The following is a 16,654-nucleotide window of genomic DNA, read 5'->3' on the forward strand; positions in this document are numbered from 1 at the left end:
CTAATTGAAAGCAGTTTTGTGACGATGTTGCTCCTTTAACAACGTTATGCTGTCCTTGGCTTTTTTTTTTTCCGGAGAGGTCATAAAAGCAGCAATTTCAAAAGATCTCATTTTGTAGGGTTTTAGGGCCAATTTTGATTATAGCTAAAAGATACTGCCCCAGGTAAAAGACTTTCAAATAAAATAAAAACTTGTACAATTACAGGGGAGTGGCCAGTTCTCCCAGCTTAGGTTTTCTATGGTTTGGTTTGGTTTTTAGCAGGCAGTCTGTTCACTGAAAGCAGTCAGTCAGTTGTGAAGCTGCTGGATTCAGAGAAGCAGGTCCATGCTGATCCTCCATCTCTCTCTCTCTCTCTCTCTCTCCTGTAAGTACCTGTATTTCATTTTTCCCTTTTTGACAAGGGATGTTTATGGAGATTGTTGCAAGTATTTGGAACAGCGTCATTAAGTTGGGATAATGTGTTGGGTTTTCGGATAGCTTAGTATTCTGTATTCTGTTCTCTTCTGTTTGTTTCATTCGGCAATTTTGTAAATTAATTCTGTTTTGTTAAAAGTTTGACTAGCGGCATCACTCCTGGAATATCCATTCTACACCTGCTTAAAACAACGAGCAAAGTTAGGGTCTGGGCTACTTGAAATGTTTTGAAGGGTTCTGGCCTGGTTCATAACAGTATCATACTGGCATTCCTCCAGCCCTCTTACAACTCTCCTGTGGCCAGGGAGGAATTGGAAAGACAGTGTTTGCTAACACTGACAACTCTGATCGACAATGCATGTGCATCCGTTGGGGATCACATGGTTTCTAGCATTGACATCATCACATAGACTTTACTGTGACATTACTGCACAGTGCAGGCAAGTGCATAATTTTTAAACTGGGCTTCAGTAGTGGGGAGAGGGATGAGGGATGCCAATGCAGTTTAGGGGTGATGGGGAATTTCCAGAATAAGAATGGAAGAGAAAGAGAGCCCAGAATTGGGGTTGACAAGGAGAATCCATGATGCCTTCTCCCACCTCTGTCTCCCTTCTGCATTCCTCACAATTCTTAGACTCTCCTTTCTTCCCCACCCCCTGTCCTATCCTCCCAGATTCCAATCTCAATCCAATCATTGTGTGGGAGTCTTTTAAAAGTAGTATGGTGAGAGTTCAAAGACAGCATGTTCCTCTAACAGTGAAGGGTAGGGCAGCAAGTCCAGGGAACTGTGGATGTCATGGGATATTGAGAGTTTGAAAAGGAAACAAAAAGTATATGTCCGTTACAGAGTATTAAAACCAGGAGGTCCTTCAAAAGTGTAAGGGGCTGCATACAAAGAAACTACGAGGGCAAAGAGGCGGCCACGAAATATCCTTGGCCAATAGGATTAAGAAAAACCCCAAAGGATGTTGTAACTATATTAAGAGTAGGAGGATTAACATGGGGAAAAAGTAGGAGCTCTTAAGAGAACAAAGGGGCACTCTGTATGAGGAGTCAGAGGACATAGGTGAGGTCTTAAATGAATATTTCTCATCTGTTTTCAAAAGGAGAAAGACGTTGTAAACTAGAGATTTCAGATGGAATGGTGAGATTAATAGAGGTTTTAGTGACCTTAAAGAAGCATAAATCTTGATGGATGTATCCCAGGCTGCAATAGGAAACCAAGAAGGAAATTGCAGGGGCCTGGGCAGACACACAGGTGGAGTGCTAGATATCTGGACAATAGCTCATGTGATTCCCATGGTAATTGCATACCAATTAGTCTGACATCAGTGCTGGGGAAATTGTTGAAAAAAGTGCTGAGGGGCAGGATTAATCAACAGTGGATTGATCGGGGATAGTCAGCATGGATTTGTTAGAGGGCGATCCTGTCTGACTAATTGAGTTTTTTGAAAAGATGACTAAATATATTGACCAATATATATCTCACCCTCCTCCAGTGTTCCCCAGCATTACAGATATCTGTCTTCAGTCAATTTGATTCACTCCATGTGATATCAAAATAGTGGTTGGAGCACTGGATACTTGTTATGGATCAGGCCAGACCCCCTCAAAATCTTTCAAAACAGTAGCCCGAAGCCCAACTTTGCTAGTTGTTTTAAGCAGGTGTAACATGGATATTCCAGGAGGGATACAGCTTGCCTAACCACTTAGTTTTAAACAAAACAGAATTTATTTGTAAGATTACCAAATGAAACACAAACAAAAGAGAACAGAATGTAGTATAACTTTAAGCTATCCAAAAACCCAACAGATTATCCCACCTTAATGATGCTGTTCCAAATTCCTGCAACAATCCCCATAGATGCCCCTTGGCAAAAAAGTTAAAATCAAATACAGGGTCTTACAGGAGAGGGATGGCAGAGAGATTCAACATGAAACACCTTCCTCAATTTATCTGTTTCTTTGACCAGCAGCATCAAAATTGACTGACTTCTTGCTCTGAACAGCTAGACTGTTAAAATCAGAACAAACCAAACCAAACCAGACAAAAGCTGAGCTGGGAGAACTGGCTGCTCCTCTTTCATTGTACAAGTGTTTTTTTTTAATTTAAAAGCCTTTTGCCTGATGCAGTATCTGTTAGCTATAATAAAATTGGCCCTAAATCCCTTCAAATATAGACATCCCAGAACCTGTGTCCTTATGACCGCTCTGAAAAAAAAAAGACAACATAACCTTGTTAAAGGAGCAGCATCGCCACGTGCTGCAAAGGCTAAGCCTTGACAACATTCCGGCAATAGTATTGAAGGCTTGTACTTCAGAACTCCTCTTAGCCAAGCTGTGTTCCAGTACAGTTATAACACTAACATCTACCTAATAATGTCCTGTGCTCACAAGGCAGGACAAATCCAGTCCAGCCAATTACTGCTTCATAAGCCTACTTTCGATCATCAGTAAAGTGATGGAGATATTATGAGGAATGGTATCAAGCAGCACCTGCTCAAAAATAACCTGGTCAGAGATGCCCAGTTGGGTTCCATCAGGGTCATTCAGCTCCTGACTTCATTACAACCTTGGTTCAAACATGGGCAAAAGAACTGAATTCCAGAGGTGAGGTGAGAGTGTCAGCTGTTGGCATCAAGGCTGCATTCAACAGAGTGTGACATCAAGGAGCCCTAGCAAAACTAGAATCAATGGGTATCGGGGGCAAACTCTCCAGTGGTTGGAGTCAGACCTGGCCCATGGTTGTTGGAGGTCAGTCATCCCAGCTCCAGGACATCTCTGCTGGAGTTCCTTAGGGTAGTCTCCAAGGCAAAACTATCTTCAGCTGCTTCATCAATGACCTTCTCTCCATCATAAATCAAAAGTGTGGATGTTCGCTGATGATTGCGCAATGTTCAGCACCATTCATGACTTCTCAGATACTGAAGTCGACCTTGTTCAAATGCAACAAGATCTGGAGAATATCCAGGCTTAGACTGACAAGTGGCAAATAATATTCGCACCACACAAATTCCAGGCTCTTATCATCACCAATAAGAGACTATCATCACCAATGGCGTTGCCATCACTGAATACCCTGTTAATAACTTCCTGGGGTTTGTCATTGACCAGAGACTCAACTGGACTCACCCACATAAACACTGGCTACAAGAGCAGGTCACAGGGACTAGGAATACAGCAGCGAATGACTTACCTCTTGACTTTTCAAAGCCTACCCACCATTTACAGCACAAGTCAGGAGTGTGATGGAATACTTCTCACTTGTCTGGATGGATGCAGCTTCAGCAACATTAAGAAGCTTGACACCATCCAGGACAAAGCAACTCACTTGATTGGCACCACACCCAGTAGCATTCACTCCCTCCATCAATGATGCTCAGTAACAAAAGTGTGTACAAGATGCACTCCTGAAATTCACCAAACAACATCTTCCAAACCCACAATCACTTCTATTTAGAAGGGACAAGGCAGCAGTTACATGGGAACATCACCACCTGCAAGTTCCCCTCCAAGCCACTCACTGCCCTGGCTTGAAAATATATCTCTATTTCTTTACTGTTGCTAGGTCAAAATCATGGAATTCCCTCCCTATTGTTATTGTGCGTCAGCCCCATAGCAGCTGGACTGCAACAGTCCAAGAAGACAGTTCACCATCATCTTCTCAAGGGCAATTAAGTCCAGGCAATTCATGTTGGCCAGCCGGTGATGACAACGTCCCATGAGAAAAATAGACTGGCAGCTTGCCTTTATTGGCTTTCAATGTTTTAGACAAGATTGGGAGGTGATGTAAAAGAGGTGGGGGGAGTTGCATTACTGATAAGTCAGATTATCACCATTGTACTGAAGGAGGACACCTTTTAGGGCTCATCTAGCAAGGCCACATGGGTAGAACCCAGGAATAGCAAGTGTGCAGTCACTTTGAAGGGATTGACCTACAGACCTTCCAACAGGCAGCAGATGATAGAGTAACAGATATGCGGGCACATCATAGAAAATGTATGTTAATGTGATTTTAACTTCCTCTATATGGGCTGGGACCCACTTAATGCCAAGGACTTGAATGGGGGCATGTGGGTTGAGGATGGAATTTGTTTTGTGTCTCCAGGATGGTTTTTTGAAACTATGTAAATAGTCCAATTAGAGAAAGGGTCATACTCGACCTGGTATTGGGGAATGAGCATGTCCAAGTTATCCAGATTTCAGAGGGGAAGCATTTTGGGAACAGTGACCATAATTTTGTAGGTTTTAAGTTACTTATGGAAAAGGATAAGATAGTCCTTGGGCACAAATTCTAAATTGGGGGAAAGCTAGCTAACATAATATCAGGCAGAAGCTGGAGAATGTAGATTGTGAGCAGCTGTTTGAGGGTAAGTCCACATCCGGCAAGTGGAAATCTTTTGATTAGACTTCAGGACCAGTATGTTTCTGTGATGAGAGCATAGTTAAAAAGAAAAAGATAGCTGGAAAGAACTCAAACAAGGAATTAGGGGGATGAAAAAGGAGCCTTGAAATGTCTTTGGTAAGCAGAATTAAGGAAAATCCCAAGGTGATTTATAGCTATATAAGGAGCATAAGAGTTTAAGAAGGGCAACAGGTATCTGTAAAATTACACACTGGTGAGCCTTACATTAATGGTAGGGAAATGATTGGAGAAGATTCTTCGGGCTGTGATTTACTCATGTTTGGAAAAATATGGATTTAGTAGTGATAGGCAGCATGGCTGTATGTGGAGAACAACTTGTCTCACAAATGTGATTGAGTTTTTTGAGGGAGTGACAAAGATGATTGATGAGGACAGGACAGTAGATGTTGTCTATGTGGACTTTAACAAGGCCTTTACAAGCTCCCTCATGGCAAGCTGTTACAAAAGGTGAAGTCACATGGGATCTGCAGTGAACTGTTAAGATGGCTGCAAAGTTGGCTTAGTCATCGAAGTTAGAGAGTAATAGTAGGTGTTTTTCTGACTGAAGAACTATGACCAGTGGTGTTCCACAGGGATCAGTGCTAAGACCATAGAGAAGAATGTAGATGGTCAGGTTAGTAAGCTTGCAGACAAAGATTGAAAGAGCTGCGGATAGTGAGGAGGATTGCCAGAAGATACAGCCAGTGTATAGATATGCTGGATACTTGGGTGGAGAAATGGTGGGTGATGTTTAATACAGGCAAATGTGAAATGATGCATTTTGGAAGATTAATACAAGAAGAAAGTACACAGTGAATGGCAGAATCCTTAGTAGCATCAACATACAGAGAAATCTAGGTTCACAAGTTCAGTTACCTGCAAGTGGCAATATGAGGGGCATGGACAGGATAAATAGGCAAAGTCTTTTCCCTGGGGTCGGGGGAGTCCAGAACTAGAGGTTATAGAGTGAGAGGGGAAAGACATAAAAGGGCAACTTTTTCAAACAGAGGGTGGTATATGTATGGAATGAGCTGCCAGAGGATGTGGTGGAGGCTGGTACAATATAAGATTGGATGGGTATATGAATAGGAAGAGTTTGGAGGGATATGGGCCGGGTGCTGGCAGGTGGGACTAGATTGGGTTGGGATATCTGGTTGACATGAACGGGTTGGTCCGAAGGGTCTGTTTCCATGCTGTACATCTCTATGACTCTACAAGTGGATAAGGTGGCCAAGATGGCATATCTTTTGTACTTCATCAAGTACAAAAGTTGTCAAGTCATATTGCAGCTGTATAGAACTTTATTTAGGCTATACTTGGAATATTGTGGACAGTACTGGTTGCCACACTACTATAAGGATCTGGAGGCTTTGATCAGGGTATGGAAATGGTTCACCAGGATGTTAGAAACAAAAACAGAAATTGCTGGAAAAGCTCAGCAAGTCTGACAGCATCTGTGGAGAGAAATCAGAGTTCACATTTCAGGTGCAGTGACGCTTCCTCAGAACAGCGTGGAAGGTTGGTGGGGGGGCGGGGGGGGGTGTCTGATAGAATGTTTGCAAAATTATGAGATGCAGGGATAGAATGGATAGTCAGATTCTTTTTCCCAGAGAAATGTGCATTACAAAGGGATATAGGTTTGATATAAAAGGAATAAGTTTAAAGGAAATTGGAGAGGCACATTTTGTTTTTAGTGTGTGGTAAGTACCTCGATTGCACTGCCAGAGGTGGAATCAATAGCAACATTTAACAGCACTTAGACAGATCTATTAATAGAAGGTTACATACTTTGTAAAGGCAAAAGGTTTTTCGTTTAGAAAGACATCATATGTTGACTCAAAGAGTCAGTTCTTGTGTTGTACTTTCTTTTTCTTATTCAAAATGAGATATACGTGACCATATCTATAACTTGGATGTAGGTTTGCTCGCTGAGCTACAAGGTTCATTTCTAGATGTTTCGTTACCTTACTAGGTAACATCTTCAGTGGGCCTCAAGCGAAGCAATGCTGAAAATTCCTGCTTTCTATTTATATGTTTGGGTTTCTTTGGGTTGGTGATGTCATTTCCTGTGGTGAAGTAACTTCCTGTTCCTTTTGTCAGGGAGTGGTAGATGGGGTCTAACTTGCTGTGTTTGTTGATAGAGTTCCAGTTAGAATGCCATGCTTCTAGGAATTCCCATGCAAGGACTGTAACAAATGCTACATTGGACAAACAGGCAGAAAACTAGCCACCAGGATACATGAACACCAACTAGCCACAAAAAGACATGACCCTCTCTCACTAGTATCCTCACATATGGATGAGGAAGGACACCATTTTGACTGGGACAACACATCCATCCTAGAACAAGCCAAACAGAGACACGCACGAGAATTCCGAGAAGCATGGCATTCCAACCGGAACTCTTATCAACAAACACATCGAGTTAGACCCCACCTATCACCCCCTGAGAAAAGGAACAGGAAGTAACTTCATCACAGGAAATAACATCACCACAGGAAATGACACCACCAGCCCAAAGATACCCAAACATATAAATAGAAAGCAGGAATTTTCAGCATTGCTTCACCTGAGGCCCACTGAAGATGTTATCTAGTAAGGTAACGAAACATCTGGAAATGAATCTTGCAGCTCAGCGACAAAACCTACATCTAAATCCTCAACCTGAGCTACAAATCTTTTCAAAACTCGCAAATATCTATAACTACTTATACACAGCCTAGAAGCAGCTTTTGTCATGTATGGTGTATCTCTACTTTGAAGGGAGGTATTTAGGCAATCTGGCGAATGCAGCAGAACCTTCAATTTACCAGCCATTGAACAGCTCCCATGACCACTCCACTTCATTACTCTTCCCACAGATTTGTTTATCTTTTTCTCCATTTGTTTGATGACTTACTGGATTTCTTGCAGCAATTTATTTTCATGGAAGTTTTGAAAGACTGAAGCAACACTTTTACACCAGCATGATTGTTATTTAAACCTAATTGCTGTCATTTAGAGCTGCTGGTGAAATTTTCTTGACAGTATGTGAAAATGCACTGCCTTATTCAGCTAATTATTGAGGGACAATAACAAATTATTAAATTTACAAAGGGCAGCACGGTGGCTCACAGCACCAGGGTCCCAGGTTCAATTCCAGCCTCGGGCAACTGTCTGTGTGGAGTTGGCACATTCTCCCCGGGTCTGTGTGGTTTTCCTCCGGGTGCTCCGGTTTCCTCCCACAGTCCAAAGATGTGCAGGTCAGGTGAATTGGCCATGCTAAATTGCCCATAGTGTTAGGTGCGTTAGTCATGAGGGAAATGGGTCTGGGTGAGTTACTCTTCGGAGGGTCGGTGTGGACTTGTTGGGCCGAAGGGCCTGTTTTCACACTGTAGGGAACCTAATCTAAGTAGGAAACCTAATCTAAGAACTTACTTGTTTTTCTGCAGATTCCTCCTGAACCCTTCAGCGTGTTCAGATGAGCACCTAATGCAGTTCAAGTTTTTAGGAATTCTTGTGGGTGTTGCCATTCGTACAAAGAAACCATTGGATCTCCACTTAGCACCAATGGTATGGAAGCAGCTTTGCTGTATTCCACTTTCATTGGAAGATCTTGAGGAAGTGGACTTGCTTTATGTGCAAACACTTAACAGCATTCTTCACATTGAAGAAGGTGGGATAACTGAGGAGAATTTTCATGAGGTTAGTGTTTCATCAAATTCGATAAGGCCTATTTCAATTTTTGAAGGCTCTTTCTCCTAAGGAAACAGTGATTTTTGATCAATATTATTTAAGGCAGGCTTGTTAAGTTACTACTGATAAGCCTTGAGGTTTTTTGTATTATTTTAAAATATTAAATATTCTATCCTTTCTTAATATTAAATATCCTTGAATATTCAGCTCTCAATCTTGGACCTCTGTTCGCAAATAGAGGACAGAATGAATTGGGTCTAAAGCTAATGAGGAACTGAATGTCAAGTTTAATGATTTTGGACTTCATTGGAAGTTCTTTAGCAATATGCTTCATGTACTTATTGATTCCTTAACTGTCATAGATTTACTTTTTGACTAGTTGCAGAACATCGCTTTAAAAAAAAACAGGGTGAGATGTTTATGCTTATGTTTGCTTTGTAAGAGCCATCTGATGTCTTTTTTCCCCTTTTTTGAACAATAAACTGGAAAATGAAAGTTGAAGTGATTAATAGCTGAAAGTGCCAAGACAGTTTTCGCAATTGAAAATTGAGTAACATACACGCTAGCTGCACAATATTATGTTATTTTTTGGTGCACTAAGGTGATTACCTACTCTCTCAAAAATTTCAGGAGCCTTTGAATTTAGGGAAAATTGCTTATTGACAGCCTTTGGATTGGTCCAGCTGCGGTGTATTACTCAGAAATGTCCAGAATCCTGCAAACAAGAAACACCTTTGAGTGAAAAAGAAATGAAAACTCTGAATAGAAAGTGTTCTAATTCAAGTAAAGACAGAGGTTTCCTGGTCAGCTATTGAATCGAAAATCGACTGTTGCTTTGAGGGCACCATTATGTCATCAACACTAAAAAATTCAAAGGAACTGATATACAACCCACCTCGTCTTTATGGCCTGAATGAGATAAATTTGTTTCTCCCTGTCTGTATTTTTCCACTTATAGTATTTTGTCAAACTGTCTCTTTTTGTCTGTCTTATTTGTGAATGAATGAATAAGTTGTATTTTGAGTTTTAAAAGAACTAAGTTGCACAGTAGTAAAGAATAACCTACTTTGGTTTTCCATTGTTCAAAATCTAAATATTGACGTTCTAAATTGGAGAAAGGGCAATTTTGACAGTATTAGGCAAGAACTTTCAAAAGCTGATTGGGGGCAGGTGTTCACAGGTAAAGAGATGGCTGGAAAATGGAAAGCCTTCAGGAATGAGAGAATGAGATTCCAGAGAGAGTTTATTCCTGTTCGGATGAAGGGAAACACTGGTAGGTATAGGGAATGCTGGAGTACTAAAGAAATTGAGATTTTGGTTAAGAAAAAGAAGAAAGCATATGTAAGGTATAGACAGGATTGATCGAGTGAATCCTAAGAGTATAAAGGCGTATAAAGGAGGATACTTCAGAGGGAAATCAGAAGGGCAAAAAGGAGACATGAGAAAGCTTTGGCAAATAGAATTAAGGACAGTCCAAAGGGCTTTTACAAATATATTAAGGACAAAAGGGTAACTAGGGAGAGAATAGGGCCCCTCAAAGATCAGCAAGGCGGCCTTTGTGTGGAGCCACAGAAAATGGGGGAGATACTAAACGAGTGTTTTGAATTAGCATTTACTGTGGAAAAGGATTTGGAAGATATAGAATGTAGGGAAATAGATAGTGACACCTTGCAAAATGTCCATATTACAGAGGAGGAGGTGCTGGGTGTCTTGAAATGCATGAAGGTGGATAAATCCCCAGGGCCTGATCAGGTGTACCCTAGAAATCTGTGGGAAGCTAGAGAAGTGATTGCTGGGTCCCTTGCTGAGATATTTGTATCATTGATAGACGCAGGTGAGGTACCGGCAGACTGGCGATTGGCTAACATGGTGCCACTGTTTAAGAAGGGTGGTAAGGACAAGACAGGGATCTCTAGACCAGTGAGCCTGACGTTGGTGGTGGGCAAGTTGTTGGAGGGAATCCTGAGGGACAGGGTGTACGTGTATTTGGAAAGGCAAGGACTGATTAGGGATAGTCAACGTGGCTTTGTGCATGGGAAATCATGTCTCACAAACTTGATTGAGTTTTTTGAAGAAGTAACAAAGAGGATTGATGAGGGCAGAGCGGTAGATGTGATCTGTATGGACTTCAGTAAGGCATTCGACAAGATTCCCCATGGGAGATTGCTTAGCAAGGTTAGATCTCACGGAATACAGGGAGAACTAGCCATTTGGATACATAACTGGCTCAAAGGTAGGAGAGTGGTGGTGGAGGGTTGTTTTTCAGACTGGAGGCCTGTGACCAGTGGAGTGCCACAAGGATCGATCCTGGGCCCTCTACATTTTGTCATTTATATAAACAATTTGGATGCAAACGTAAGAGTTACAGTTAGTAAGTTTGCAGATGACACCAAAATTGGAGGTGTAGTGGACAGCTAAGAGGGTTACTTCAGATTACTACAGGATCTGGACCAGATGGGCCAATGGGCTGAGAAATGGCAGATTGGAGTTTAATTCTGATAAGTGCGAGGTGCTGCATTTTGGGAAAGCAAATCTTAGCAGTACTTCTACACTTAATGGTAAGATCCTAGGGAGTGTTGCAGAACAAAGAGACCTTGGAGTGCAGGTTCATAGCTCCTTGAAAGTGGAGTCACAGGTAGATAAGATAGTGAAGAAGGTGTTTGGTATGCTTTCTTTTATTGGTCAGAGTATTGAGTACAGGAGTTGGGAGGTCATGTTGCGGCTGTACAGGACATTAGTTAGGCTACTGTTGGAATATTGCGTGCAGTTCTGGTCTCCATCCTATCAGAAAGGTGTTGTGAAATTTGAAAGTGTTCAGAACAATTTATAAGGATGTTGACAGGGTTGGAGGATTTGAGCTATAGGGAGAGGCAAACAGGCTGGGGCTGTTTTCCCTGTAGCTTCGGAGGTTGAGGGGTGACCTTATAGAGGCTTACAAAATCATGAGGGGCGTGGATAGGATAAATAGACAAAGTCTTTTCCCTGGGGTTGGAGAGCCCAGAACGAGAGGGCATAGGTTTAGGGTGAAAGAGGAAAGTTATAAAAGAGGCCTAAGGGGCAACTTTTTCATGCAGAGGGTGGAACATGGATGGAATAAACTGCAAGAGGAAGTGGTGGAGGCTGGTATAATTGCAACATTTAAAAGGCATTTGGATGGGTATATGAATGGGAAGGGTTTGGAGGGACAGGGGCCTGGTGCTGGCATTTGGGACTAGACTGGGTTGGGATATCTGGTCAGCATGCACGGGTTCAACCGAAGGGTCTGTTTCCATGTTGTAATTGCTATGACTCTAAGAATTAAGTGGGCGGCATGGTGGCACAGTGGTTAGCACTGCTGCCTCACAGCGCCAGAGACCGGGGTTCAATTCCCACCTCAGGCGACTCTCTGTGTGGAGTTTGCACATTCTCCCCATGTCTGCGTGGGTTTCCTCCGGGTGCTCCGGTTTCCTCCCACAATCCAAAAATGTGCAGGTTAGTGAATTAGCCAGTAATCTAATCTAATCTAATCTAATCACGTGGAATCCAGGGTAACTTGGCACATTGCGTCGAAAGTTGGCTTAGTGGCAGAAGACATAGATAGTGGTAGCATACTGTTTGTGTAACTAGAGGTATTCTAGTGGTATGCCACTGGAATTAGCTTTGGGTTTCATATGGTTTGAGATATGTATAGATGCGAATGTGAGAGAAATGATAACTAAGTTTGTGGATGACATAAAAATCAGCTGACAGTGAGGAAAAAGGTCTTGGGTTACAGGAGGATGTAGATGGGTCAGTCTGATGGGTAGATCAGTAGCAGATGGAATTTGAGCCTGATAAGTGTGAGACAATGTACTTTGGAAGAAGGAACAAGACAAAGGTGAATTGCCCATAGTGTTCAGGGATATGTAGGTTAGGTGCATGAGTCAGGAGTAAATATAGAGTAATAGGGGAATAGGTCTGGGTGGGATACTCTTCGGAGAGTTGGTGTGGAATTGCTGGGCCAAAGGGTCTGTTTCCACACTAGGGATTCTATGAAATATTTTTCACCCAAAGATGCACCGCCTGGGAGGATAGTTGAGGTGGGTAACTTCGCCTTTATGAAGTACTTGGATGAGCACTTGGATGTCGTAGTGCTGGAATGTGGGACTAGTGTGGATTTCATGTATTTTTGACAGTTACAGACTCTATGTGCTGAAGAGCTTCTTCCATACTCTCTGATTTTATCATCATGGAAAATCCAGAATTCAACTCTTGCTAAATTTTCAATTTTGTTGAGTAGAAGAATAACACTTCCCTTTGCATTTCAGATGATACCCCTTGATTCTTTTGTGGGTCAAAGTGCTGATGGTAAAATGGTTCCGATTATCCCTGGTGGGAATAGTATCCCACTCACCTTTTCCAATAGGAAGGAATACGTGGACAGGGCAATTGAATACCGGCTGCATGAAATTGATCGGCAAGTAAGTGAATTGAATTGAATTGAATTGAATTGAATTTCTTATCACGTGTACTGAGGCACAGTGAAAAGTTTTGTCTTGCGAGCAATACAGGCATATCGCATAGTTAAGTAGCATAGATAGTAAATAATAGGTAAACAGCAGCACAAACAAAAACACAGGTACAGGCGAATGTTAAGAGTTTGTAGGTTCATTCAGCATTCTAACAGCAGTAAGGTAGAAACTGTTTCGAAAGCAGCTGGTGCGTGTGTTCAGGCTTCTGTACCTACTCCCTGATGGTAGAGGTTGTAGAAAAACATTGCCAGGGTGGGATGGATCTTTGAGAATGCTGGTGGCCTTTCCTTGACAGTGGGCTTGGTAAATGGATTCTATAGATGGGAGGTTGGCCTTTCTGATTATCCGGGCTAAGTTCACCACTCTCTGTAACAGTCTCCATCTCTGATCTTGAATGGTATAGTTGCCATATACGTCCAGACAGAATGCTCTCGATGGCACACCTATAAAGGTTGGCAAGGATATTCGCCATCATGCCACATTTCCTCAGCTGCCTGAGGAAGAAGAGATGTTGTTGGGCCTTTGTAACCTGTGCATCCACATGAAGAGTCCAAGAAAGCTTATTGTGGATGACCACTCCCAGGAGCTTGACACTCTCCACTCATTCTACCTCTGTCCTATTAATGTGTAGGGGGGCATGAGTAGCATCTTGCCAAAAGTCAGTAATGAGTTCCTTGGTTTTTCTGGCACTGAGAGCTAGATTGTTCTCAGTGCACCATTTTCCCAGGTCTTCCACCTCCTGTCTGTATTCTGTTTCGTCATCATCTGAGATTTGACCGAATATGGTGGTGACACCAGTGAACTTGTAAATGGCATTAGTCTGGTATTTGGCGACACAGTCATGGGTATACAGTGAGTACAGAAGGGGGCTGAGTACACACCCCTGTGGGGCTCCAGTGTTGAGGGTTAGTGAGGATGAAATACTGTCCCCAGTCTTCACTGATTGTAGCCTGTGGGTCAGGAAACTGAGGATCCAGTTGCAGAGAGTGGGGCTTAGTCCGAGATCACTAAGTTTAGTAATCAGTCTCAAGGGGATAATAGTGTTGGAAGTTGAACTGTAGTCAATGAGTAAGATTCTTACATAGATGTTCTTGGTGTCTAGATGTTCTAGGGAAGAGTGAAGGGCAAGTGATATGCATCTGACATGGATCTGTTGGTCCAATAGGCAAATTGGAGTGGGTCAAGAGTAATGGGGAGTAATGGTCATGAGACATGCTGCATGAGCCTTCTTCGGCACAGGGATGATGTTGGACATCAAAGTGGATAACAGTCACAGTTTGATTTCTTACACAGAGCATCTCTTAGATAGAATAACTAGTACAGGATTGGAATATGGATTCAGAAAGCATTACGCAACAACATCTGTTGTGTAATTCTGGTATTCCATTCATCTCTGCTGATTATTATAATTTTGTCATATGCTTATAGGTCATTCTGATATAACATGACAGTTATGTTCCTCTATAACCGCTCGCCATGGAAAGCTGCTATAGAAAATCACGCTGTAGAAGATTGCTGTGCCCATTCAGTAGAAATCTTGCATTATCCAAACAGCGTCCACAATTCATTAGTCGCACTATGACCAATTTGCATTGACAAAACATGCATTATACCAGATCGACCTGTATTTATTTCCTTCTGAAGTGACCTGAGATGTTTTTCTACATTTTTAAAAAGAATGCTTGTTGATGTTTGGCTCACCTCTACGACCAGTATTTTGATCCATCTTTGATCTGACTTTAATGAAAATCAACCTTTAGTCTTTTTGTGATGTCCAATAATGTGATGAACATACAAATTAAGAGCAGGGGTAGGCCATTCAGTCTGCTCTTCTATTTCGTAAGATCATGGCTGAACCGTCTATAAGCTCCAGCCCTGCCTACACCTACTAGTCTTTCACCAGCTTGTTTACCAAGAATTTATCTACCTTAATAATGTTTTAAGACTCTCCTTCAAAGGTGGGTGGAACTAGAATTCCAAAAACACCCAATCCTCTGAGAAGAAAATTCACATTAACTGATTAAAATGGGAGATCCCTTACTTCTAAGGCTGTTTGCTGACACCACTGAATGAATGGTTCTCATTGTGCATGTATGGGCCCTTTGTGAAATGCCATGCCAATTTAAAACAAAGGGCAGCAACCAAATAAACAATAGTTTTCAGCAATTATGGGCGAATAACGTCACTGCGGTACTGGTAGAAGAATTCTACGTTCTGCTTTGCACAAGAGTGAGAGTGTCTTTTGCTGATGTCAGAAAAAAAATCTATTTTTAGACAGTGACCAGCTGGTTCTAGATTTGCAATCTCTCAAAGTCACCCTGTTTCAGCGTGATTACTTGATTGTTAGGTTTAGGTCTCATGTGTAATAGATGTTTACCTCGATCTCCGCAACCAATGCAGCTCCACATTCCACACTAGAGTGTTTCTAAAACATTCAAAGTGCACTTCACAATTGATCCCCACAAGGGAGCTCTCATACACGTCGCCAATAATGAAGGGCTTTTTGCTTCTGGTTTTGGAAAAATGAAAAGAATTTGTGTTAGTGTTAAAACCGTTCTAAAATAATTTTCTTTACTTGAATGTATCTGAAAAGTAGGTGATTGTTTTAGAAAATATAAATGATAATGAAACTGATATTAGGAATGGGCAAGAAACTCCCATGTCCTTTGTAAGAATAAAGCATTTATGATTCTGTATTTACTAGTTCTCCACTCCTGCAGCAAATTCTTGCCTATAATAGACAATAGGTGCAGGAGTAGGCCATTCAGCCCTTCAAGCCTTCACCGCCATTCAATATAATCATGGCTGATCATTCCTAATCAGTATCCTGTTCCTGCCTTATCTCCATAACCCTTGATTCCACTATCTTTGAGAGCTCTATCCAACTCTTTCTTAAATGAATCCAGAGTGTGGGCCTCCACTGCCCTCTGGGGCAGAGCATTCCATACAGCCACCACTCTCTGGGTGAAGAAGTTTCTCCTCATCGCTGTCCTAAATGGTCTACCCCGTATATTTAAGCTGTGTCCTTTGGTTCTGCACTCACCCATCAGTGGAAATATGTTTCCTACTGCCAGAGTGTCCAATCCTTTCATAATCTTATACGTCTCAATCAGATCCCCTCTCAATCTTCAAAACTCAAGGGTATACAAGCCCAGTCACTTCAGTCTTTCAGTGTAAGGTAATCCTGCCATTCCAGGAATTGACCTCGTGAACCTACGCTGCACTCCCGCAATAGCCAGAATGTCTTTTCTCAAATTTGGAGACCAGAACTGCACACAGTACTCCAGGTGTGGACTCACCAGGGCCCTGTACAGCTGCAGAAGAACCTCTTTGCTTCTATACTCAATACCTCTTGTTATGAAGGCCAGCATGCTATTAGCCTTCTGCACTACCTGCTGTACCTGCATGCTTACCTTCATTGACTGATGTACAAGAACACCCAGATCTCTCTGTACTGCCCCTGTACTACTCCATTTAGGTAGTAATCTGCCTTCCTGTTCTGATGAAGGGCTTATGCCCGAAACATCGATTCTCCTGCTCCTCGGATGCTGGCTGGCCTGCTGTGCTTTTCCGACACCACACTTTTCAACCCAGGTTGATAGGGTTGTTAAGGAGACATACAGTGTGCTAGCTTTTATTGGTAGAGGGATCGAGTTTGGAACCATCAGG

The 16,654-nt window shown here is 42.1% G+C and overlaps 1 protein-coding gene across 1 annotated transcript in view; it reads left to right on the plus strand.

The window, feature by feature from the left end:
- The window catches only part of LOC122542642 (probable E3 ubiquitin-protein ligase HERC1), a gene marked incomplete at its 5' end in the record, with an annotated part of 215,948 nt that overhangs the window by 191,113 nt on the left and 8,181 nt on the right, over positions 1 to 16,654 (plus strand). Inside the window, 2 exons of the mRNA XM_043680638.1 lie at positions 8,252 to 8,504; positions 12,782 to 12,934. Of these exons, the coding sequence (XP_043536573.1) occupies positions 8,252 to 8,504; positions 12,782 to 12,934 (406 nt within the window). The remainder of the gene's footprint in view (positions 1 to 8,251; positions 8,505 to 12,781; positions 12,935 to 16,654) is intronic.

This window comes from Chiloscyllium plagiosum, chromosome 40 (genome assembly GCF_004010195.1).
Source record: "Chiloscyllium plagiosum isolate BGI_BamShark_2017 chromosome 40, ASM401019v2, whole genome shotgun sequence".
Classification (NCBI taxonomy): Eukaryota; Metazoa; Chordata; class Chondrichthyes; order Orectolobiformes; family Hemiscylliidae; genus Chiloscyllium; species Chiloscyllium plagiosum.